The sequence below is a fragment of the Somniosus microcephalus genome, chromosome 11 (assembly GCF_052327205.1).
Source record: "Somniosus microcephalus isolate GS21.2 chromosome 11, FLI_Smic_1.0, whole genome shotgun sequence".
In the NCBI taxonomy this organism is placed as follows: Eukaryota; Metazoa; Chordata; class Chondrichthyes; order Squaliformes; family Somniosidae; genus Somniosus; species Somniosus microcephalus.
This window is the reverse complement of record NC_140997.1, coordinates 217911365-217932035: the sequence shown is the minus strand read 5'-3', so window position 1 is coordinate 217932035 and position 20671 is coordinate 217911365. Positions and strand designations below refer to the sequence as shown.

The following is a 20671-nucleotide window of genomic DNA, read 5'->3' as shown; positions in this document are numbered from 1 at the left end:
AATCACAGAAACCCCACAGTGCAGATAGAGACCATTTCGGCCCATCGAGCCTGCACCGACACATAACCCATCCGATCCCCGTAACCCCTACACCAACACATATCCCACCCTATCCCCGTAACCCCACGTATTTAATCCCCCTAACACTAAGGGTCAATTTATCATAGCCAATCAACCTAACCCGCACATCTTTGGACTGTGGGAGGAAACCGGAGCACCCGGAGTAAACCCACGCAAACACGGGGAGAATGTGCAAACTCCACACAGACAGTCGCCCGAGGCCGGATTCAAACCCGGGTCCCTGGCGCTGTGAGGCAACAGTGCTAACCACTATGCCACCGTGCTGCCACGGTGGCATAGTGGTTAGCACTGTTGCCTCACAGCGCTGGATATGGCCCAGAGGAACTCTGAATCCTGTTCCCCAGGCCACGCGGCCCACTCCGCCTCGTGCGCGCCGTGGGGGCCGCCATCTTGGAAGCCATCTTCACCTCCCAGGTCTCAGGCCAGCCCAGCACCATCGGAGCCCCAGCCTCCACCCAGGAGCCCCACTACTGCCGCGATGCATCGGGGCCCGAAATGCTACTTCTGCGGTCAGGACAAACACTCCAGGCATCTGTGCCCAGCGAAGGGCAGCACCTGTTTTAAATGCGGGAAGAAAGGACATTTCAGCAAAGTCTGCAGAGGGAACCCCGCCTCCAACTCCACCACCGCCGCGTGCGCGCCGTGGGAGTGGCCATCTTGGAAGCCATCTTGTCCACCCTCATGGAGTCCACCATCTTGCCCCGACTACACGGACCTCCAGGACCCACTGGTGGCCTCGATCACAGTGGATCAATCCAGGCCACATCCGTTGTCTAAATCAATGATGGACATAGAGGTAAACGGGAACAAGGTTAAATGCTTGATTGACTGCGGGAGCACCGAAAGCTTTATTCATCCTAGCCTGGTAAAACGACTTTCTCTAACGATAGTCCCCACACAGGGCAAAATCGCCATGGCCGATAAGACTCATACCCCAAAAATTACAGGTTTCTGCGCGGTTATGTTGTCGGTAAAAGGCAATGATTACAGAGATTTTAAACTATTGATAATGCCAGATCTCTGTGTGAGCGTGATCTTGGGTCTGGACTTCCAGTGCCACCACCAAAGTATCACGCTTACCTACGGTGGGTCCCAGCCGCCCCTCACAGTGTGCGGTCTGGCTACCCTGAAGGTCAAGCCGCCCTCTCTGTTCGCCAACCTCGCACCCAACTGTCGACCCATAGCGACTAAGAGTAGGCGGTACAGCTGGGAGGATAGACGGTTCATTGCGTCGGAAGTAGAAAGACTCAAGCAGGAGGGTATCATCGAATGCAATACCAGCCCGTGGCGCGCCCAGGTAGTAGTAGTTAAGGGTAGCGAAAAGAAGCGGATGGTGATAGATTATAGCCAGACGGTTAATCTATGCACCCAGCTAGACGCCTACCCTCTGCCCCACATAGCGGATATGGTTAACCAAATCGCGCAATACCGGGTGTTTTCCACCATCGACCTAAAATCGGCATACCACCAGCTCCCCATTAGGCCGGAGGACCGTCCATACACCGCCTTCGAGACTCCAAGATGGTATGTTGCCTCCCTGGTGCACGGGTCAAGGATGTCTCGGAGCGGGTGCAGAGCATTCTGAAGGGGGAGGGGGATCAGCCAGTTGTCGTGGTACATGTAGGTACCAACGATGTAGGTAAAAAGAGGGAGGAGGTCCTACAAGCTGAATTTAGGGAGTTAGGAGCTAAATTGAAAAGTAGGACCTCAAAGGTAGTAATCTCTGGATTGCTACCAGTGCCACGAGCTAATAAGTTTAGAGAGAGTAAGATAGATAAGCTAAATACGTGGCTTGAGCAGTGGTGCAAGGGAGAGGGATTTAAATTCTCGAGGCATTGGAACCAGTTCTTGGGGAGGAGTGACCTGTACCAAGGGGACGGTCTACACCTGAACTGTGAGGGAGCCGATGTCCTCGGGGTAATATTTTCTAGGGCGGTTCAGGAGGATTTAAACTAATTTGGCAGGGGGATGGGAACCTAGGTAGTGGAAAAGAGGGAAGTCATATGAAGTCAGAAATAGATGGTAGAAAGGTGAGAAGCAATAAGCAAAGGAGAGAAACACAAAGGGCCAAACTAATTCATAATGAGAGTGTGAAAAAAGCAAGCCTGAAGGCTTTGTATCTTAATGCTAGAAGCATTAGGAACAAGGTGGATGAATTAGTTGTGGAAATAGAGGTAAACAAGTATGATTTGATTGGGATTACAGAAACGTGGCTGCAGGGTGGGCAAGGCTGGGAACTTAACATCCAGGGATATACAATATTTAGGAAGGATCGGCAAAAAGGTAGGGGAGGTGGGGTAGCATTGCTGGTAAAGGAGGGGATTAATGCAATGGAAAGGAAGGATATTAACTCGGATGAAACGGAATCTGTATGGGTAGAAATGAGAAATAGCAAGGGGAGGAAAACGTTAGTGGGTGTGATATATAGGCCTCCAAATAGTAATATGGAGGTGAGGGAAGGCATAAAAAGGGAAATTAGAGAAGCGTGCGATAAGAGCACAGCTGTCATCATGGGTGACTTTAATTTACATATTGATTGGACTACCCAAATTAGTAAAAATTCTGAGGAGGAGGAATTCCTGGAATGTTTTCGGGACGGTTATCTGGACCAATATGTCGAGGAGCCGACTCGAGATCAGGCCATTTTAGACTGGGTATTGTGCAATGAGAAGGGACTTATCAGCAATCTTCTTGTACGAGGCCCCTTGGGTCAGAGCGATCATAATATGATCGAGCTCTCAGTCGAGATGGAGAGTGAGGAAATTGAATCAGAGACTAAGGTCCAGAACTTAAATAAAGGGAATTACGAGGGTATGAGACGGGAATTGGGTAAGATTGATTGGGTGGTGTTTCTGGGGGGATTGACAGTGGAGAGACAATGGCAAGCATTCAAAGATAGAATGGAAGAATTCCAGAACATGTTTATACCGGTTTGGCATAAAAATAAACCTAAAAAGGTGACTCAACCGTGGATAACGAGGGAAATTAGGGACAGCATAAAATCAAAAAAAAGGGCATATCAACTGGCAAAAAAAAGCACCAGACCGGAAGATTGGGGGCAGTACAAGATACAGCAAAAGAGGACAAAGGGATTAATCAGGAAGGGGAAAATAGAATACGAAAGTAAACTTGCAGCAAACATAAAGACAGACTGCAAAAGCTTTTATCGGTATATCAGGAGGAAAAGACTGGTAAAATCCCAAGTCGGTCCCTTGCAGTCCGATTCGGGAGAATATATAATGGAGAATAAGGAAATGGCAGACCAATTAAACTCATACTTTGGTTCTGTATTCACAAAGGAGGACACAAATAACCTCCCAGGAATATCGGCAAACATAGGGACTAATGAGAGGGAGGAGCTGACAGAAATTAGTATCTCTAGGGATATGGTGTTGGGTAAGTTGAGGGGACTGAAGGCCGACAAATCCCCGGGGCCTGATAAACTACATCCTAGGGTACTTAAGGAGGTGGCCCTGGAGATAGCAGATGCTCTAAGGATCATCTTCCGGAACTCCATTGACTCGGGAATAGTACCCGTGGATTGGAGGGTAGCTAATGTTACCCCAATATTTAAAAAGGGGGGTAGAGAGAAAGCAGGGAATTATAGACCAGTAAGCCTTACATCGGTTGTGGGCAAAATGCTAGAGTCCATTATTAAGGATAAAATAGCGGAGCACTTGACAAATGGGGAAAGGATCGGACAGAGTCAACATGGATTTACAAAGGGTAAATCGTGTTTGACTAATCTGCTGGAATTTTTTGAGGAAGTAACTGGTAAAATAGATGGGGGAGAGCCAGTGGATGTGGTGTACCTTGACTTCCAGAAAGCCTTCGATAAGGTTCCACACAAAAGATTATCATGCAAAATTAAGGCTCATGGGATTGGGGGCAAAGTATTAACGTGGATAGAGAACTGGCTGGCGGATAGAAAACAGAGAGTTGGAATAAACGGCTCGTTTTCGGAGTGGCAGGCAGTGACCAGCGGGGTGCCGCAAGGATCTGTCCTGGGACCCCAGCTGTTCACAATATATATAAATGATCTGGATCAGGGAATTGGATGCAATATTTCCAAATTCGCTGACGACACTAAACTAGGAGGAGGGGTGGGCTCTGATGAGGATGTCAGGAGGCTACAGTGCGATTTGGACAGGTTGGGGGAATGGGCGGATACGTGGCAGATGCACTATAATGTGGATAAATGCGAGGTTATCCACTTTGGGGGTAAAAACAGGAGGGTAGATTATTATCTAAATGGCAATAGATTGGGAGATGGGGAAGTGCAGAGGGACCTGGGTGTTCTTGTGCACCAGTCACTGAAGGAGAGCATGCAGGTGCAACAGGCGATCAAGAAGGCAAATGGTATGTTGGCCTTCATATCAAGGGGGTTCGAGTATAGGAATAGGGATACCTTACTACAGCTGTACAAGGTGCTGGTGAGACCGCATCTGGAGTATTGTGTACAGTTTTGGTCGCCCCATCTGCGGAAGGATGTTCTTGCCATGGAAAGAGTGCAACGGCGATTCACCAGGCTGATACCTGGAATGGCGGGAATGACCTACGAAGAGAGATTAAATAGTTTGGGCTTGTACTCACTGGAGTTTAGAAGATTGAGAGGGGATCTCATCGAAACATATAAAATTATGGCAGGCCTGGACAGGCTGAATTCAGAGAGAATGTTTCCAATGGCCGGGGAGCACAGAACCAGGGGCCACAGTCTAAAAATAGCGGGCAAATCATTTAAAACAGAGATGAGGAAGAATTTCTTCACTCAAAGAGTGGTGAGCCTGTGGAATTCCCTGCCACAGAGGGCTGTGAAGGCTAATTCAATAAATATTTTCAAGAGAGAATTGGATATATTTCTGAAGGCTAAGGGGATTAAGGGTTACGGAGAAAAGGCGGGGACGGGGTACTGAACTGGTAAGATCAGCTATGATCTCAGACGAAGATCAGCCATGATCTCATTGAATGGCGGAGCAGGCTCGAAGGGCCGAATGGCCTACTCCTGTTCCTATCTCTATGTTTCTATGTTTCAAACGGACGTCTCTACCACTTCCTCAGAGTCCCCTTTGGGGTAACGAACGGGGTCTCGGTCTTCCAGCGGGAGATGGACCGCATGGTCGATGAGAACCAGTTAACAGCCACCTACCCATACCTAGACAACGTCACCATCTGCGGCCACGACCAGCAAGACCACGACTCGAACCTCGCGAGATTTCTGAAAACCGCCCTCAGACTCAATCTCACCTACAACGAGGATAAGTGTGTCTTTAGCACCACGCGCCTCTGTATCCTGGGCTGCGTGGTGGAAAACGGGGAAATCGGTCCGGACCCCGACCGATTGCGACCCCTACAGGAGCTACCCCTACCAAACACTCCCAAGGCCCTGAAAAGGTGCCTGGGGTTCTTCTCCTATTACGCCCAATGGGTCCCCAATTATTCCGAGAAGGCCCGTTCCCTCCTGAAATCAACGTCCTTCCCGCTCACAGCCGAGGCCCACGCTGCCTTCAACAGCATTAAACACGACATTGAGAAGGCCGCGCTGCGGGCAGTGGACGAAAACATCCCTTTCCAGGTCGAAAGCGATGTATCCGACTTCGCTTTAGCAGCCACCCTCAACCAGGATGGGCGGCCCGTAGCCTTTTTCTCAAGAACCCTCCAAGGGCACGAGATCAGGCACTCCTCGGTAGAGAAGGAGGCCAGGCCATAGTGGAGGCAGTGCGGCACTGGAGGCACTACCTAGCCGGCAAACGCTTCACCCTGCTTACCGACCAGCGGTCGGTAGCCTTCATGTTTAACAATAAACAGAGGGGGAAGATCAAGAACGACAAAATTCTCAGGTGGCGGATCGAACTCTCCACGTTTGAGTACGACATAATATATAGGCCGGGGACCCTCAACGAATCCCCCAACGCCCTATCACGAGGGATGTGTGCCAGCATCCAGGGGGACAGGCTACAGGGCCTCCACAATGGCCTCTGCCACCCGGGGGTCACCCGGCTATTCCACTTTATAAAATCCCGTAACCTGCCCTATTCCATCGAGGAGGTCCGGTCTATGACCAGGGACTGCCGCACCTGTGTGGAATGCAAGCCCCGTTTTTTCAGGCCCGACCGAGACCACCTGATCAAAGCTACACGGCCATTCGAGCGCCTGAGCTTAGATTTCAAGGGACCACTCCCCTCCACCGACCGCAATGTGTACTTTCTCAACATTGTGGACGAGTACTCCCGCTTCCCATTCGCCTACCCCTGCCCAGATATGACCAGTGCCACGGTCATCAAGTGCCTCGGCAACCTGTTTTGCACGTTCAGCATGCCTAACTACATCCACACTGACAGGGGGGCGTCGTTCATGAGCGATGAACTGCGCCAATACCTGCTGTCGAAGGGGATAGCCACGAGTCGGACCACTAGTTATAACCCCCGGGGTAATGGGCAAGTGGAGAGGGAGAACGCGACAGTGTGGAAGGCGGTCACCTTAGCACTAAGGTCTAAAGGCCTCCCCACCTCCCGCTGGCAGGAGGTCCTCCCAGACGTACTCCACTCGATAAGGTCGCTACTGTGTACTGCTACTAACGCCACTCCTCACGAGAAGATGTTTGTTTTTCCCCGCAAATCAACCTCAGGAGTGTCCCTACCCTCGTGGCTCTCCACCGCAGGGACAGTCCTGTTACGGAAGCACGTGAGGGGCCACAAAACGGATCCCCTCGTGGAGGAAGTACACCTACTCCACGCAAACCCACAGTACGCATACGTCAAGCACGCCGACGGGCGTGAAGACACCGTGTCCATAAAGGACCTCGCCTCGGCAGGAAGCGACGACGACGACCCATCACCAGCACCCCCAGAAGAACCTCCACCATCCCCAGAGGTATCCTCACCACCCCCAGAAGTACCTGCAACACCCCCAGCACATGGGTATGCCCAGGAGGGCACCACGGACTCCCGGTCGGAACCCGAGGTACTGTTGCGACGTTCAGGAAGGACTATCACACCCCCGGACAGACTAAATCTGTAGAAGGGGTGAATGTGATGAAATATGCCTTCATCAGACCTGCTTGTATTTTACCTGCTTGTATTGTGTGAACCGCACCCTTTTGTTCCTATTGTGTGTATTGGCTACACCCCTGTCTTTTACCATATAAAGGTCTCAGGAGCTGCATGAGTCACTCACTACCAGACGAACCCGATGTGGGAAGACCTGCTATGCTGCTATGTTCTTAGTGATTAAAAGCCTTCAGTTGAATCCTTGTCTTTGAGTCATTGATGGCATATCACTTATATGTTTCAAGAAGATCACCTCTCATTCTTCTAAACTTCAGAGAGTATAGGCCCATTCTACTCAATCTCTCCTCATAGGACAACCCTCTCATCCCAGAAATCAAACTAGTGAACCTTTGTTGCACCGCCTCCAAGGCATCACTATCACTAAGGAAAAAGTACTCGGTAAGATAATGGGACTAAAAGACAACAAGTCCCCTGGACCAGATGACCTGCATCCCAGGGTCTTAAAAGAAGTGGCTGCAGAGATAGTGGATGCATTGGTTGCAATATACCAAAATTCCCTGGACTCTGGAGAGGTCCCAGCGGATTGGAAAACCGCTAATGTAACACCTCTATTTAACAAAGGAGGGAGACAGAAAGCAGGAAACTATAGACCAGTTAGCCTAACATCTGTCGTTGGGAAAATGCTGGAGTCCTTCATTAAGGAAGCAGTAGCAGGGCATTTAGAAAAACATACTGCAGTCAAACAGAGTCAGCATGGTTTTAGGAAAGGGAAATCATGTTTAACAAATTTACTGGAGTTCTTTGAGGATGTAACAAGCAGGGTGGACAAGGGTGAGCCAGTGGATGTGGTGTATTTGGATTTCCAGAAGGCATTTGATAAGGTGACACATAAAAGGTTACTGCATAAGATAAGAGCTCACGGAGTTGGGGCTAATATATTAGCATGGATAGAGGATTGGCTAACTAACAGAAAGCAGAGAGTCGGGATAAATGGGTCATTTTCTGGTTGGCAAACGGTAACTAGTGGGGTGCCACAAGGATCGGTGCTGGGGCATCAACTATTTACAATCTACATTAATGACATGGATGAAGGGATCGAGTGTAAAGTAGCAAAGTTTGCGGATGATACAAAGATGGGTGGGAAAGCAAGTTGTGCAGAGGACTCAAAGAATCTACAAATGGATATAGACAGGCTAGGTGAGTGGGTAAACATTTGGCAGATGGAGTATAATGTGGGAAAGTGCGAGGTTATCCACTTTGGCAGGAAAAATAAAAAAGCAAACTATTATTTAAATGGAGATTACAAAATGCTACAGTTCAGAGGGACCTGGAGGTCCTTGTGCATGAAACACAAATAGTTATTGTAGTGTATGTAACTGTTCTACCTTTAAGAGAACTATTGTATGTAACCATCCACCTTTAAGAGAACTATTTTAGGTGTGGCACTACTTTATCTTGGCTGCTGTATACTGTAATACCAACGGTGACCACACCGGTATATAAGTGCTGTGTCAGGATTTATTGGGCAGATTCGCCCTGACCTTCGAATAGTAAAGTCCTGTTAAAGTTACTCTTGTAGTCTGTGCATTAATTCGCCATAATACCTACAGACTTTACAGTGGCGACGAGTTCGATCTTACCCTGCGGCAACAATACTTCCGAAGCAGTTAACGAGCGTCGAGAAGAGGCACCCGCCCTCGTCGTTCTGCTGAGAGAAAACTCGAGTCTGCAGAGCAAGGAAGAAGGAAGAATTCAGACACGAAGCCTTCCATCAGCAACAGGCACTGATTGTCCCTTCTGCCACGGTGGTGAGTGAGCCGATCAGCACGAGAAGCAAGTCGGCCACGGTGACTGTGAGTAAAGGGAAAAAAATAAAATAAAAATAAACGGAGGATAAGGGCGGTGAACTCGACCACGGTCGGGGGGAAAGGAGCCGGACAGAAGTAGGGCCCAGAGGCGCTGAGACTGGGGCAGCGTGGAGCACGGAAGCCGCGGTACAAGCGGGCTGGGAGACGCAACGGCGTTGTGAGACAGCTAGACCGCGACCGGCGAAAAAGGCCGGGCAGCTACCGAGGCCACGAGGCACTGCGACCGGGATCGTAAGGCGCGGGAAGATATAAAAATAAATAAACCGCGGTGAACTCAGCCGCAGCCGGGGAGGAAAGCACCGGACTGCGAGAGGGCTGGGAGGTGCGATTGGAGTGAAAAAGGCCGGGCAGCGACCGAGGCCACGAAGCGCTGCGACCGGGATCGTAAGGCGCGGGAAGATATAAAAATAAATAAATCGCGGAGAACTCAGCCGCAGCCGGGGAGGAAAGCACCGGACTGCGAGAGGGCTGGGAGGCGCGATTGGAAGCCGCTGAGGGAGAGACAGAGCCCAAGCGAGCGGGAGAGACAGAGCCCGAGCGAGGGAGACTGAGCGAGATCCAGCCCAGCGGCTGAAACTGTTCGCCGTCAACGGGTTGTACCCAGCGCCGGTTGCCCTGCCGAGAAAAGGGAACAAGGAACGCACTGAAGCCGACGCGCAGGCTGCGAATCCCAAAAGCCAGCGGTCGTCGCCCGAGGGAAAAGCTTACCCCTCCCGCCAGGGGAAGAAACGCGGGAAGCCGCCAGTAGGCGGGGAAGAAGACAGAAGCGGGAAACCGCCATTTTGAAAGTGGGCGGGGAAAGAAGACAAGCGCGGGAAACCGCCATTTTGAAAAAAAAAGTTAAAGAAATATTTCGTTGTTGTTTCTCAGGAAGAGTGTGAAGATGCCTAAGCGTAGTAACATCAACGGTTTCGATTCCGATGTGGAAGATTGGGCCACGTATGTAGAACGCATCGAGATATATTGTAAGGTCAATAAGATAGCAAATTATGACAAAGCTCTAACCTTACTAAACTCAATGGGTGCGAAGACATACGGGTTATTGAAGCATCTTCTATCACCAGCTAAACCGGCGGATCAGTCTTTCGCTAATATTGTTGCTGTCCTGAAGGATCATTTTAACCCCGCACCGCTGATGTTAGCGGAACGATGTAAATTTTACGTGAGAACGCAACGAAAAGAGGAAAGCAACGCGGAGTACCTGGTTGAACTGCGTAGGCTAGCAAAATACTGTCAGTTTGGGGTAAATCTGACAGAGGCACTGAGAGACAAGTTCGTGTGCGGGATGTCGAAGGAAGGAACACAAAAACGACTGCTCGAAGAGAACGATCTTACACTTGATAAGGCTGTCCTTATTGCAGCATCGCACGAAGCCGCAGCGAGAGGCACGGCGGAAATGCAGTGGAAGACAGCGGTACTCAGTGTGGATCAAATGACTTCGGGTACAACGAAATGTTATCGTTGTGGGAAGCCAACACACGACCAGAACGAATGCTGGTTTAAAAACCAGGAATGTAGAAAATGTGGCAAGCTTGGTCACATAGCTAAGGTATGCCGGTCAGGAAAGAAGACCAGCAATAATAAGTCACCGCAGAAGAAGTGCAGAAAGGTACATAAGGTGACTGGGAAGAGTCCAGATGAACAGAATTCGGACTCAGACTCCAACAGCAAGGAACTGGGTAGTCTGAGGATTCACAATGTGAGTAAAGAAGCTGACCGACAAACTATCTGGGTCACACTACAGATTGCAAAAGTCCAAGTGAAGATGGAAGTGGACACCGGATCGGCGTTGACGGTCATGAATAAGCAAGATTACAACAAGTTATTCAAACATATTCCCCTATGGGACACGGAGATAGTATTGCAGACATACACGGGGCACAAAGTATACCCCATCAGAAAGATAAAAGTCAAGGTGAGATACAAGGACAAAGATCACCAAGGGATGGACATGTATGTGCTGCCCAAGGGAGGTCCACCACTTCTGGGACGGGAGTGGATCAGGAAAATAAAGATAGACTGGCATTCACTAAACACAATGACGGTAGATTCCGGAAAGGAAGATGTCAAACCTGAACGGTTGTCCAGAATATTGGACGAAGCTAAAGAGGTATTCCAGCAAGGACTGGGAACACTGAGAGGAATTAAAGCAAAAATCAAGATTGCAGAACATGCAAGCCCAAAATTTTTCAAAGCCAGATCGGTACCTTACGCGATACGACCTGCTGTGGAGGCAGAACTGGAAGAGCTTGAACGTTCAGGGGTACTGTCTAAGGTGGACTGGAGTGAGTGGGCCACGCCCATTGTTCCCGTCATGAAGTCTTCATCAAGTAACAAGCCAGGGGGACCGGGAAAGGTCCGCATCTGCGGAGACTTCAAGATCACAGTTAATCCGGTGCTTCACACGGTACAATACCCGCTTCCGCGGATTGAGGATATCTTTGCTTCATTGTCTGGCGGGAAACACTTCACCAAGATAGACCTGGCACAAGCATACTTACAAATGGAAGTCGAGGAAGAGTCGCGCCAGTATCTCACAATCAACACGCACAGAGGCTTGTATCGTTATAATAGACTGGTTTTTGGAGTAGCTTCGGCTCCAGCAATTTGGCAGAGGGCCATGGAGCAGGTCTTACAGGGTATTCCAAGCACGCAGTGTTACTTGGACGATATCCTGATTACGGGAGAAGACGAGGAGGAACACCTCACAAATTTGAAACTGGTGCTCACCAGGTTGAAGGAATATGGCCTTCGAGTTAATCGCCAGAAATGTGAGTTCTTCCAGAAACGGATCTCGTACTGCGGTCATGTCATTGATCAAGAGGGGCTGCACAAGTCACCTGACAAGATAGAAGCTGTCGTGAAGGCCCCCGCTCCGGAAAATGTATCACAGTTGAGATCGTTTCTGGGGTTGATTAATTATTACCACAAGTTTCTGCCAAATCTATCCACGGTGCTGCATCCGCTGAATGCTCTGTTGCGGAAAGAAGTACCATGGAAGTGGAGCGAGGACTGTAAGAAGGCCTTTCGCAGAAGCAAGGCGTTGATTACCTCTGAGGAAGTGTTGGCTCATTTCAACCCAACGTTACCTCTTCGTCTAGCTTGTGATGCTTCCCCGTATGGAATCGGAGCAGTACTTTCAAACAAGTTACCAAATGGCTCGGAAAGGCCAGTCGCATTTGCGTCCCAATCATTGACCTCCGCTGAGCGAAATTATGCTCAGATAGATAGGGAGGCCCTCAGCCTTGTGTGGGGAGTAAAGAAATTCAATCATTACCTGCAGGGCAAGAAGTTCACATTACTGACAGACCACCAGCCGTTGGTGTCCATATTCAACCCTAACAAGGCCGTTTCCACTATGACAGCGCAAAGGCTACAGAGGTGGTCCGTGTTACTTGGGGCACACCAATATGACATCGAATACAAAAGGTCCAAACAGCATGGCAATGCTGATGGGTTATCGCGCCTACCGTTGCCAGTAGTAGAAGAGGCGGCTACAGTGGACCCGGTAGAGATGTTCCACTCATCCATAGTGGAATGTCTACCAGTAAGAAATTCGATGATCGAAAATGAAACGAGAAATGATCCGACTCTCTCACGAGTCTACGATTTAACAGTGGAGGGATGGCCAGCACATGGCGAACCAACGCTGCCCACATTTTCGCAAAGAAAAGAACAGCTGTCAGTGTGCCGAGGAACCTTGATGTGTGGATCTAGAGTGGTGATTCCACCCAAACTTCAGCATAAGGTGCTAAAGGAGCTTCATGAGGGGCATCTGGGTGGAGTGAAAATGAAGAACCTAGCAAGAGCGTTTGTGTGGTGGCCAGGTATTGATGGAGACATCAAAGAAATAACCAAGAACTGTCTAGGATGCCAGAAGGTCCAAAACGCGCCACCACAAGCTCCTCTGCATCCATGGGAGTGGCCCTCATCTCCTTGGCAAAGGGTACACGTCGACTTTGCTGGTCCATTTATGGACTCAATGTTTCTAATCGCGGTGGATGCACACTCCAAGTGGCCGGAGGTAATAAAGATGTCCTCCACCACCACGGAAAAAACCATCACAGTATTAAGGACCATATTTGCCAGGAATGGGCTGCCGGAACAGATCTGTTCTGATAATGGACCGCAATTTGTGTCCGAAGAATTCAGGAAGTTCTTAAAAAGGAATGGGGTCAAGCACTACACGTCAGCCCCATACCATCCCGCCACCAATGGATTAGCTGAAAGGTTTGTCCAGACCTTCAAGAAGGCCATAAAGGCCATGGGTAATGAAGACATCAACCTACAACATAAGGTAGATAACTTCTTGTTGGCGTACAGGAATGCAACACATGCGGTCACAAACCAAACTCCCGCCATGATGTTTTTCAATAGAAGACTAAGATGCCGGCTGGATTTGATTAAGCCAAACGTCAGAAGGGACGTAGAGAACCGGCAATTTCAGGGCATGAATGAAAGGCCAACTAGATCCTTTCAGATAGGTCAACAAGTTTTGACCCGGGACTACCGTACCGAGAAATGGCAGCCTGGAACTATTGGGAAAAGGCTAGGGCCGCTGATGTATACCGTGGACATTGGTGACAGCATAATAAGGCGCCATGTTGACCAGATCATAGGGTCATCCACAAAGGACCAACCTACTCCACAACCTTACACGGCTAATGTTGAAGCAGAGATACCCAGAGCACCTACCTCCGATCTGGTAATACTGGAATCAAATGAACCTGACACTGTCCTTCAAGCCGAATCGACCTTGCCAGAAGAACCTACTACCCCGCCGAAAACTACTACACCACCGAGGCGTTATCCGGACAGAGTCAGGAAGCCTCCAGAGAGACTGAATCTGTGAACTGTTTTGCATAAGTTGTATATATGTTATGATGTTATGTTAATGGGGAATAAGTATGTTGTAAGCTAAAAAGGGAGGATTGTAGTGTATGTAACTGTTCTACCTTTAAGAGAACTATTGTATGTAACCGTCCACCTTTAAGAGAACTATTTTAGGTGTGGCACTACTTTATCTTGGCTGCTGTATACTGTAATACCGACGGTGACCACACCGGTATATCAGTGCTGTGTCAGGATTTATTGGGCAGATTCGCCCTGACCTTCGAATAGTAAAGTCCTGTTAAAGTTACTCTTGTAGTCTGTGTATTAATTCGCCATAATACCTACAGACTTTACAGTTATCATGCAGGTACAGCAAGTAATCAAAAAGACAAATGGAATGTTGGCCTTTATTTCAAGGGGGTTGCAGTATAAAAGCAGGGAAGTCCTGCTACAACTGTACAAGGTGTTGGTGAGACCACGCCTTGAGTACTGCGTACAGTTTTAGTCCCCTTATTTAAGGAAGGATATACTTGCATTGGAGGCAGTTCAGAGACATTTCACTAGGTTAATTCCAGAGATGAGGGGTTTGACTTATGAGGAAAGGTTGAGCAGGCTGGGCCTATACGCATTGGAATTTAGAAGAATGAGAGGTGATCTTATTGAAACATATAAGATACTGAGGGGGCTCGACAGGGTAGATGCAGAGAGGATGTTTCCCCTCGTGGGGAAATCTAGAACTCGGGGGCACAGTCTCAGAATAAAGGGTCGCCCTTTTAGAACTGAGATGAGGAGGAACTTCTCTCAGAGGGTCGTAAATTTGTGGAATTCTCTGCCCAAGAGAGCTGTGGAGGCTGGATCATTAAATACACTTAAAGTGGAGATAGACAAATTTTTGCAAGATAAGGGAGTGAAGGGTTATGGGGAGCGGGCGGGGAAGTGGCTTTGAGCCCAAGATCAGCCATGATCTTATTGAATGGCGGAGCAGGGTCGAGGGGCCAAGTGGCCTATTCCTGCTCCTATTTCTTATGTTCTTATATTCTTATCCTTCCTTAGATAAGGAGACCAAAACTGTGCACAGTGCTTCAGGTGTGGTCTCACCAAGGCCCTGTACAATTGTAGCAAAACTTCCTTATTTATGTACTCCAAACCTCTTGCAATAAAGGCCAACATGCCATTTGCCTTCCTAATTGCTTGCTGCACCTGCATGCTACCTCTCTGTGATTCCTGTATTAGGACACCTAAATCTCTCTGAACAACATGTAGCATGCATTTTTATATCTTCTATAACTGTGAAATGTGCTATATTACTCATGGCAACAGACCAGTGAACAGTGGGAATATTCAACTTATTTAAAAGAAAAGCCTTGAATTACAAAAAGAGTTGCCCCATCATAGGGTCACATTGGTGTACATAACATTCCCCTGCTCTTAAAAGATTGAAAACTGGACACTGAAGTGCAATTTGTGCACTTTATTTTACAATAAGTAAAAGTCACAAAATATCAAACCCTGTTAACCTGTAACAAATCTGTACTGCATTGACAAAAACAATGTAATAAAAACCAAAAAAAAGATATTATACATATGTTTAATAATCTAGAAACAAAAGCAAAATACTGCATCGCTGGAAATCTGAAATAAAAATAGAAAATGCTGGAAATACACCACAGGTCAGGCAGCATCTGCGAAGATAGAAACAGAGTTAAGGTTACAGGTCTGTTACCTTTCATCACAACTGGAAGCTGTTAGAGATTTAACAGTTTATAAGCAAGTATAGAGCCAGTAAAAAGGGGGCAGGTGCCTGATTTTCTTTTCTTCCACTCTGCCCCCCCTCAACTATTCTGCTATAACCATTTAAATCAAACATGGCCACAGTAAATAATAAGGTCTAAGAGTGTTAAAAAAACAAGCCTGAAGGCTTTGGCCTAGAAATTCACTAGCCTTAGCGCCGCTTTTGAGGCGCTAGAGGGATTAGCGCCAGAGTTATGGCCAGTTCAAATATTCCCTGGGGCCCTAAAGCGGCGTTGCACCGGTAGCGCTGCGCCGGCACCGATGACGTCATCGGTGTGCGCAGCGTCCCGGTTGCCATGCCGACGGGCCCCAGCGCCGAAATTCAGTTGCGGCCGCCTCGCCCGTGGCAACCGCAACTAAGACTCTGGCAACAGAGTCCAACATGTGTTTGCGCCGGCGCATTAAAGGCCCCGCGGCGGCCGGCCGCTTTCCCGCCGGCCGCCTGCCCGCAGCTCCCTCCCCGGACTTCTCCCCCCCCACCCCCGGAACAGATGCAAGCCCGGCACTTGTCCGAGGTGCCGGGCTCATTTTTGAAGAGATTTGCGCGGGCCGCGGCCGGGTGCAGGCAGCTCCTCCTTAACGGAAGGAGGAGGCCTGCACTTCCCGAGCCTGCCGCACCGCAGCGGGCGCCGCAGCGCCGGAATAGCGCCGCAATGCGGCGCGTTGCGCCAGTTTTCAGGCGCTAAAACCCTTCAGTAGCGCCGGCAGCCGTTTGGGCGCGGCGCTACTGAATTTTTGGCGCGCGCAAAGGGACTTAGCGCCGGCGCTAACTTCCGGCGCTAAAGCCCTGGCGCAGCGCAAACTCAATTTCTAGGCCTTTGTGTCTTAATGCGAGGAGCATTCGTAATAAGGTGGATGAATTCGCTGCGCAAATAGATGTAAACGGATATGATATAATTGGGATTACGGAGACATGGCTCCAGGGTGACCAAGGCTGGGAATTCAACACCCAGGGGTGTTCAATATTCAGGAAAGACAGGCAAAAAGGAAAAGGAGGTGGGGTAGCATTGCTGGTTAAAGAGGAGATTAACACAATAGTAAGGAAGGATATTAGCTTTGATGATGTGGAATCTGTATGGGTAGAGCTGAGAAATACCAAGGGGCAGAAAACGTTAGTGGGAGTTGTATACAGACCCCCAAACAGTAATGCTGAGGTTGGGGATGGCATTAAATGGGAAATGGCAAAAAGGGCACAGCAGTTATCATGGGTGACTTTAATCTATATATAGATTGGGCTAACCAAATTAGTAACAATACTGTGGAGGAGGAATTCCTGGAGTGTATACGGGATGGTTTCCTGGACCAATATGTCGAGGAACCAACTAGAGATCAGGCCATCTTAGACTGGGTATTATGTAATGAGAAAGGATTAATTAGCAATCTTGTTGTGCGAGGCCCCTTGGGGCGAAGCGATCATAATATGATAGAATTCTTCATTAAGATGCAGAGTGAAGTATTTGACTCAGAGACCAGGGTCCTGAATTTAAATAAAGGAAAATACGATGGTATGAGGTGTGAGTTGTCTAGGATGGATTGAGGAGCGTTACTTAAAGGGTTGACGGTGGATAGGCAATAGCAAACATTTATAGATCGCATGGGTGAACTACAGAATTTGTTCATTCCTGTTTGGCATAAAAATAAAACAAAAAAGGTGACTCACAAGGGAAATTAGGGATAGCATAAGATCCAAGGAGAGGACATATAAATTGGCCAGAAAAAGAAACAAACCTGAGGATTGGGAGCAGTTTAGGATTCAGCAAAGGAGGACAAAGGGATTAATTAAGAGGGGGAAAATAGATTATGAGAGTAAGCTTGCACGGAGCATAAAAACTGATTGTAAAAGCTTCTATAGATATGTGAAGAGAAAAAGATTGGTGAAGTCAAGCGTAGGTCCCTTGCAGTCAGAATCAGGGGAATTTATAATGGGGAACAAAGAAATGACATACCAATTAAATACATACTTTGGTTCTGTCTTCACAAAGGAGGACACAAATAACCTCCCAGAGATGTCGGGGAACATAGGTTCTAATGAGAGGGAGGAACTGAATGAAATCAGTATTTGTGGGGAAATGGTGTTAGGGAAATTGACGTGATTGAAGGCCGATAAATCCCCAGGGCCTGATAATCTGCATCCTACGGTACTTAAGGAAGTGGTCCTAGAAATAGTAGATGCATTGCTGGTCATCTTCCAAAATTCTATAGACTCTGGAACAGTACCCATGGATTGGAGGGTAGCTAATGTTACCCCACTATTCAAAAAAGGTGGTAGAGAGAAAACGGGGAATTTTAGACCGGTAAGCCTGACATCGGTAGTGGGGTAAATGCTAGAGTCCATTATAAAAGATATAATAGCAGAGCACTTGGAAAACAGTGACAGGATCGGACAAAGTCAACATGGATTTACAAAAGGCAAATCGTGCTTAACTAATCTACTGGAATTTTTTGAGGATGTAACTGGTAGAATAGATAAGGGAGAACCAGTGGATGTGGTATTTGGACTTTCGGAAGGCTTTCGATAAGGTCCCGCATAAGAGACTAGCGTGCAAAGTTAAAGCACATGGGACTGGGGGTAAGGTACTGACTTGGATAGAGAACTGGTTGGCAGACAGGAAGCAAAGAGTTGGAATAAACGGGTCTTTCTCCGAGTGGCAGGCAGTGACTAGTGGGGTACCGCAGGGATCGGTGCTAGGACCCCAGCTATTCACAATATATATTAATGATCTAGATGAGGGAACTAGATGTAATATCACCAAGTTTGCAGACGACACAAAGCTGGGTGGGCGTGTGTGCTGTGAGGAGGATGCCGAGAAACTTCAGTATGATTTGGACAGGTTGGGTGATTGGGCAGATGCATGGCAGATGCAGTATAATGTGAATAAATGCGAGGTTATCCACTTTGGTGGCAAAAACAGGAAGGCAGATTATTATCTGAATGGCAATAGATTGGGAGAAGGGGAAGTGCAACGAGACCTGGGTGTCCTTGTGCACCAGTCGCTGAAGGTAAGCATGCAGGTGCAGCAGGCGGTTAAGAAGGCAAATGGTATGTTGGCCTTCATAGCGAGAGGATTCGAGTACAGGGGCAAGGATGTCTTGCTGCAGTTGTACAGGGCCTTGGTGAGACCACACCTTGAGTATTGTGTGCAATTTTGGTCGCCTTATCTGAGGAAGGATGTTCTTGCCATGGAGGGAGTGCAGCGAAGATTCACCAGACTGATACCTGGGATGGCAGGAATGACGTATGAGGAGAGATTGGGTCGATTGGGCTTATATTCGCTGGAATTTAGAAGAATGAGAGGGGATCTCATTGAAACTTATAAAATTCTAACAGGGCTGGACAGACTAGATGCAGGAAGGATGTTCCCGATGGCGGGGGAGTCCAGAACCAGGGGTCACAGTTTAAAGATAAGATGTAAGCCATTTAGGACAAAGATGAGGAGGAATTTCTTCACCCAGAGAGTGGTGAACCTGTGGAATTCTCTACCACAGAAGGCAGTTGAGGCCAATTCATTAAATATATTCAAGAAGGAGTTAGATATATTTCTTAAGGCTAAAGGGATCAAGGGATACGGGGAGAAAGCAGGGACAGGGTACTGAATCTGGATGATCAGCCATGATCTCATTAAATGGCAGAGCAGGCTCGAGGCTCCTGCTCCTATCTTCTATGTTTCTATGTTTCTATATTTACACCTCCTCTGGACCCATCTTTAGTTTCTTTACAGGTGCCATTATCACCGCCCCCCCCCCCCCACTTTGCCTTGCACCATGATCCCTTTTGTCATTTAATCACTCCTACCCTCCACCTAATCAAAGATCTTCCCCTTTGTTCTCCCCCTGCACATGATATAGTCAGAGGTGGATGGATATCAGTCTACTGTATTTTGTTTAGTTAATGTGCAGCTCCAGCACACATCCCATGGCCAAAGCATTCATTTGAAGGACCCCTTGCTGCAATCAAAACTCACCATTAATCATGTGTCCAAGAGGGGCGCGCTCTCTTCGAACAGGAGCTCATGTATTATTGATGAGCGCGTCCATGCTCTTTGTGATGTTCATCGGGTCTCGCAATAGGTAGCTTGTCAATTTCATCTGTCTCACACTCTGGTCCAAGGAATCCAGCTGATGGGAAATCTCCCCGAGTTCTTTGTTCATTTTTCCTGCTAAGATTAATAAACAAATATTAGTTTAGGTTTCAGCTGTGATGCACATTCAGAACTTTTTGGAAATTAAATCAATTCTTCCCTTCCTTTCTGGAGTTCTCCTGCACCACATGTCATCCCTGGGCAAAAAGAGTGGGCTGGACAACCTGCTCCAGAGACTTTGCCGATGCTACTTGGTACTGTTGGGTAGACGATGCATGGGAGTGGGCTGGAGTCACCTTCCTTCTGAAATTTTCCTTCCTTCTTGTGAGACAGTATCTAATCTCTTGTTAGATTCTTCCCCCCTTGCCAAGAGCTGAGTTTGGGAACTGAGCCTTGTGGGGAATTACTAACACAAACCCAACATCCTACCACACTGTGCCAGAGCACATTGGAACTCCAAAGCCAACACGCTGCCACTCATTGAGAACATTTTTAACTGAATCTACCTGCAGAGTCTACAACACTTTCAACTCAGAACTGAGTGCTGGCACAGACAACAGCACCAGGAAAAAAACGATTCCTAATCCGGATATGCCACTGAAGTGAGCATCTCTAGCAATTCACAGTACTTATTAGGCTCCAATGTAGAATAATTACGACTGTGCAACTCTCATTGGAGAAGCATTTTATAAAACTAGGGCTTGGTAATTCCCCACAACCCTCATCCATGCCTTTGCTACCTCTAGACTTGACTATTCCAACGCACTCCTGGCTGGCCTCCCACATTCCACCCTACGTAAATTGAGGTCATCCAAAACTAGGCTGCCCGTGTCCTAACTCGCACCAAGTCCCGTTCACCCATCACCCCTGCGCTCGCTGACCCACATTGGCTCCCTGTTAAGCAATGCCTCGATTTTAAAATTTCTCATCCTTGTTTTCAAATCCTTCCATGGCCTCCATCTCTGTAACCTCTGTAACCTCCTCTAGCCCCACAACCCCTTAAGGCATCTGC

The 20671-nt window shown here is 48.2% G+C and overlaps 1 protein-coding gene across 3 annotated transcripts in view; it reads right to left on the bottom strand.

Annotated features, from left to right (window-relative positions):
* LOC147111248 (uncharacterized) overlaps window positions 1–20671 on the bottom strand; it is a 51946-nt gene that overhangs the window by 8535 nt on the left and 22740 nt on the right. The window contains exons 4-5 of one of the 3 annotated variants that reach the window (XM_086001967.1): window positions 19543–19737; window positions 15246–15471 (exon numbers count right to left, since the gene is read on the bottom strand). In XM_086001967.1, the coding sequence (XP_085858093.1) occupies window positions 19589–19737 (149 nt within the window). In that variant the 3' untranslated portion in view covers window positions 15246–15471; window positions 19543–19588. Of the gene's footprint in view, window positions 1–15245; window positions 15472–19542; window positions 19738–20671 lie in introns of those variants that run through there. The other 2 variants (XM_086001969.1, XM_086001968.1) reach the window with 2 other exon arrangements.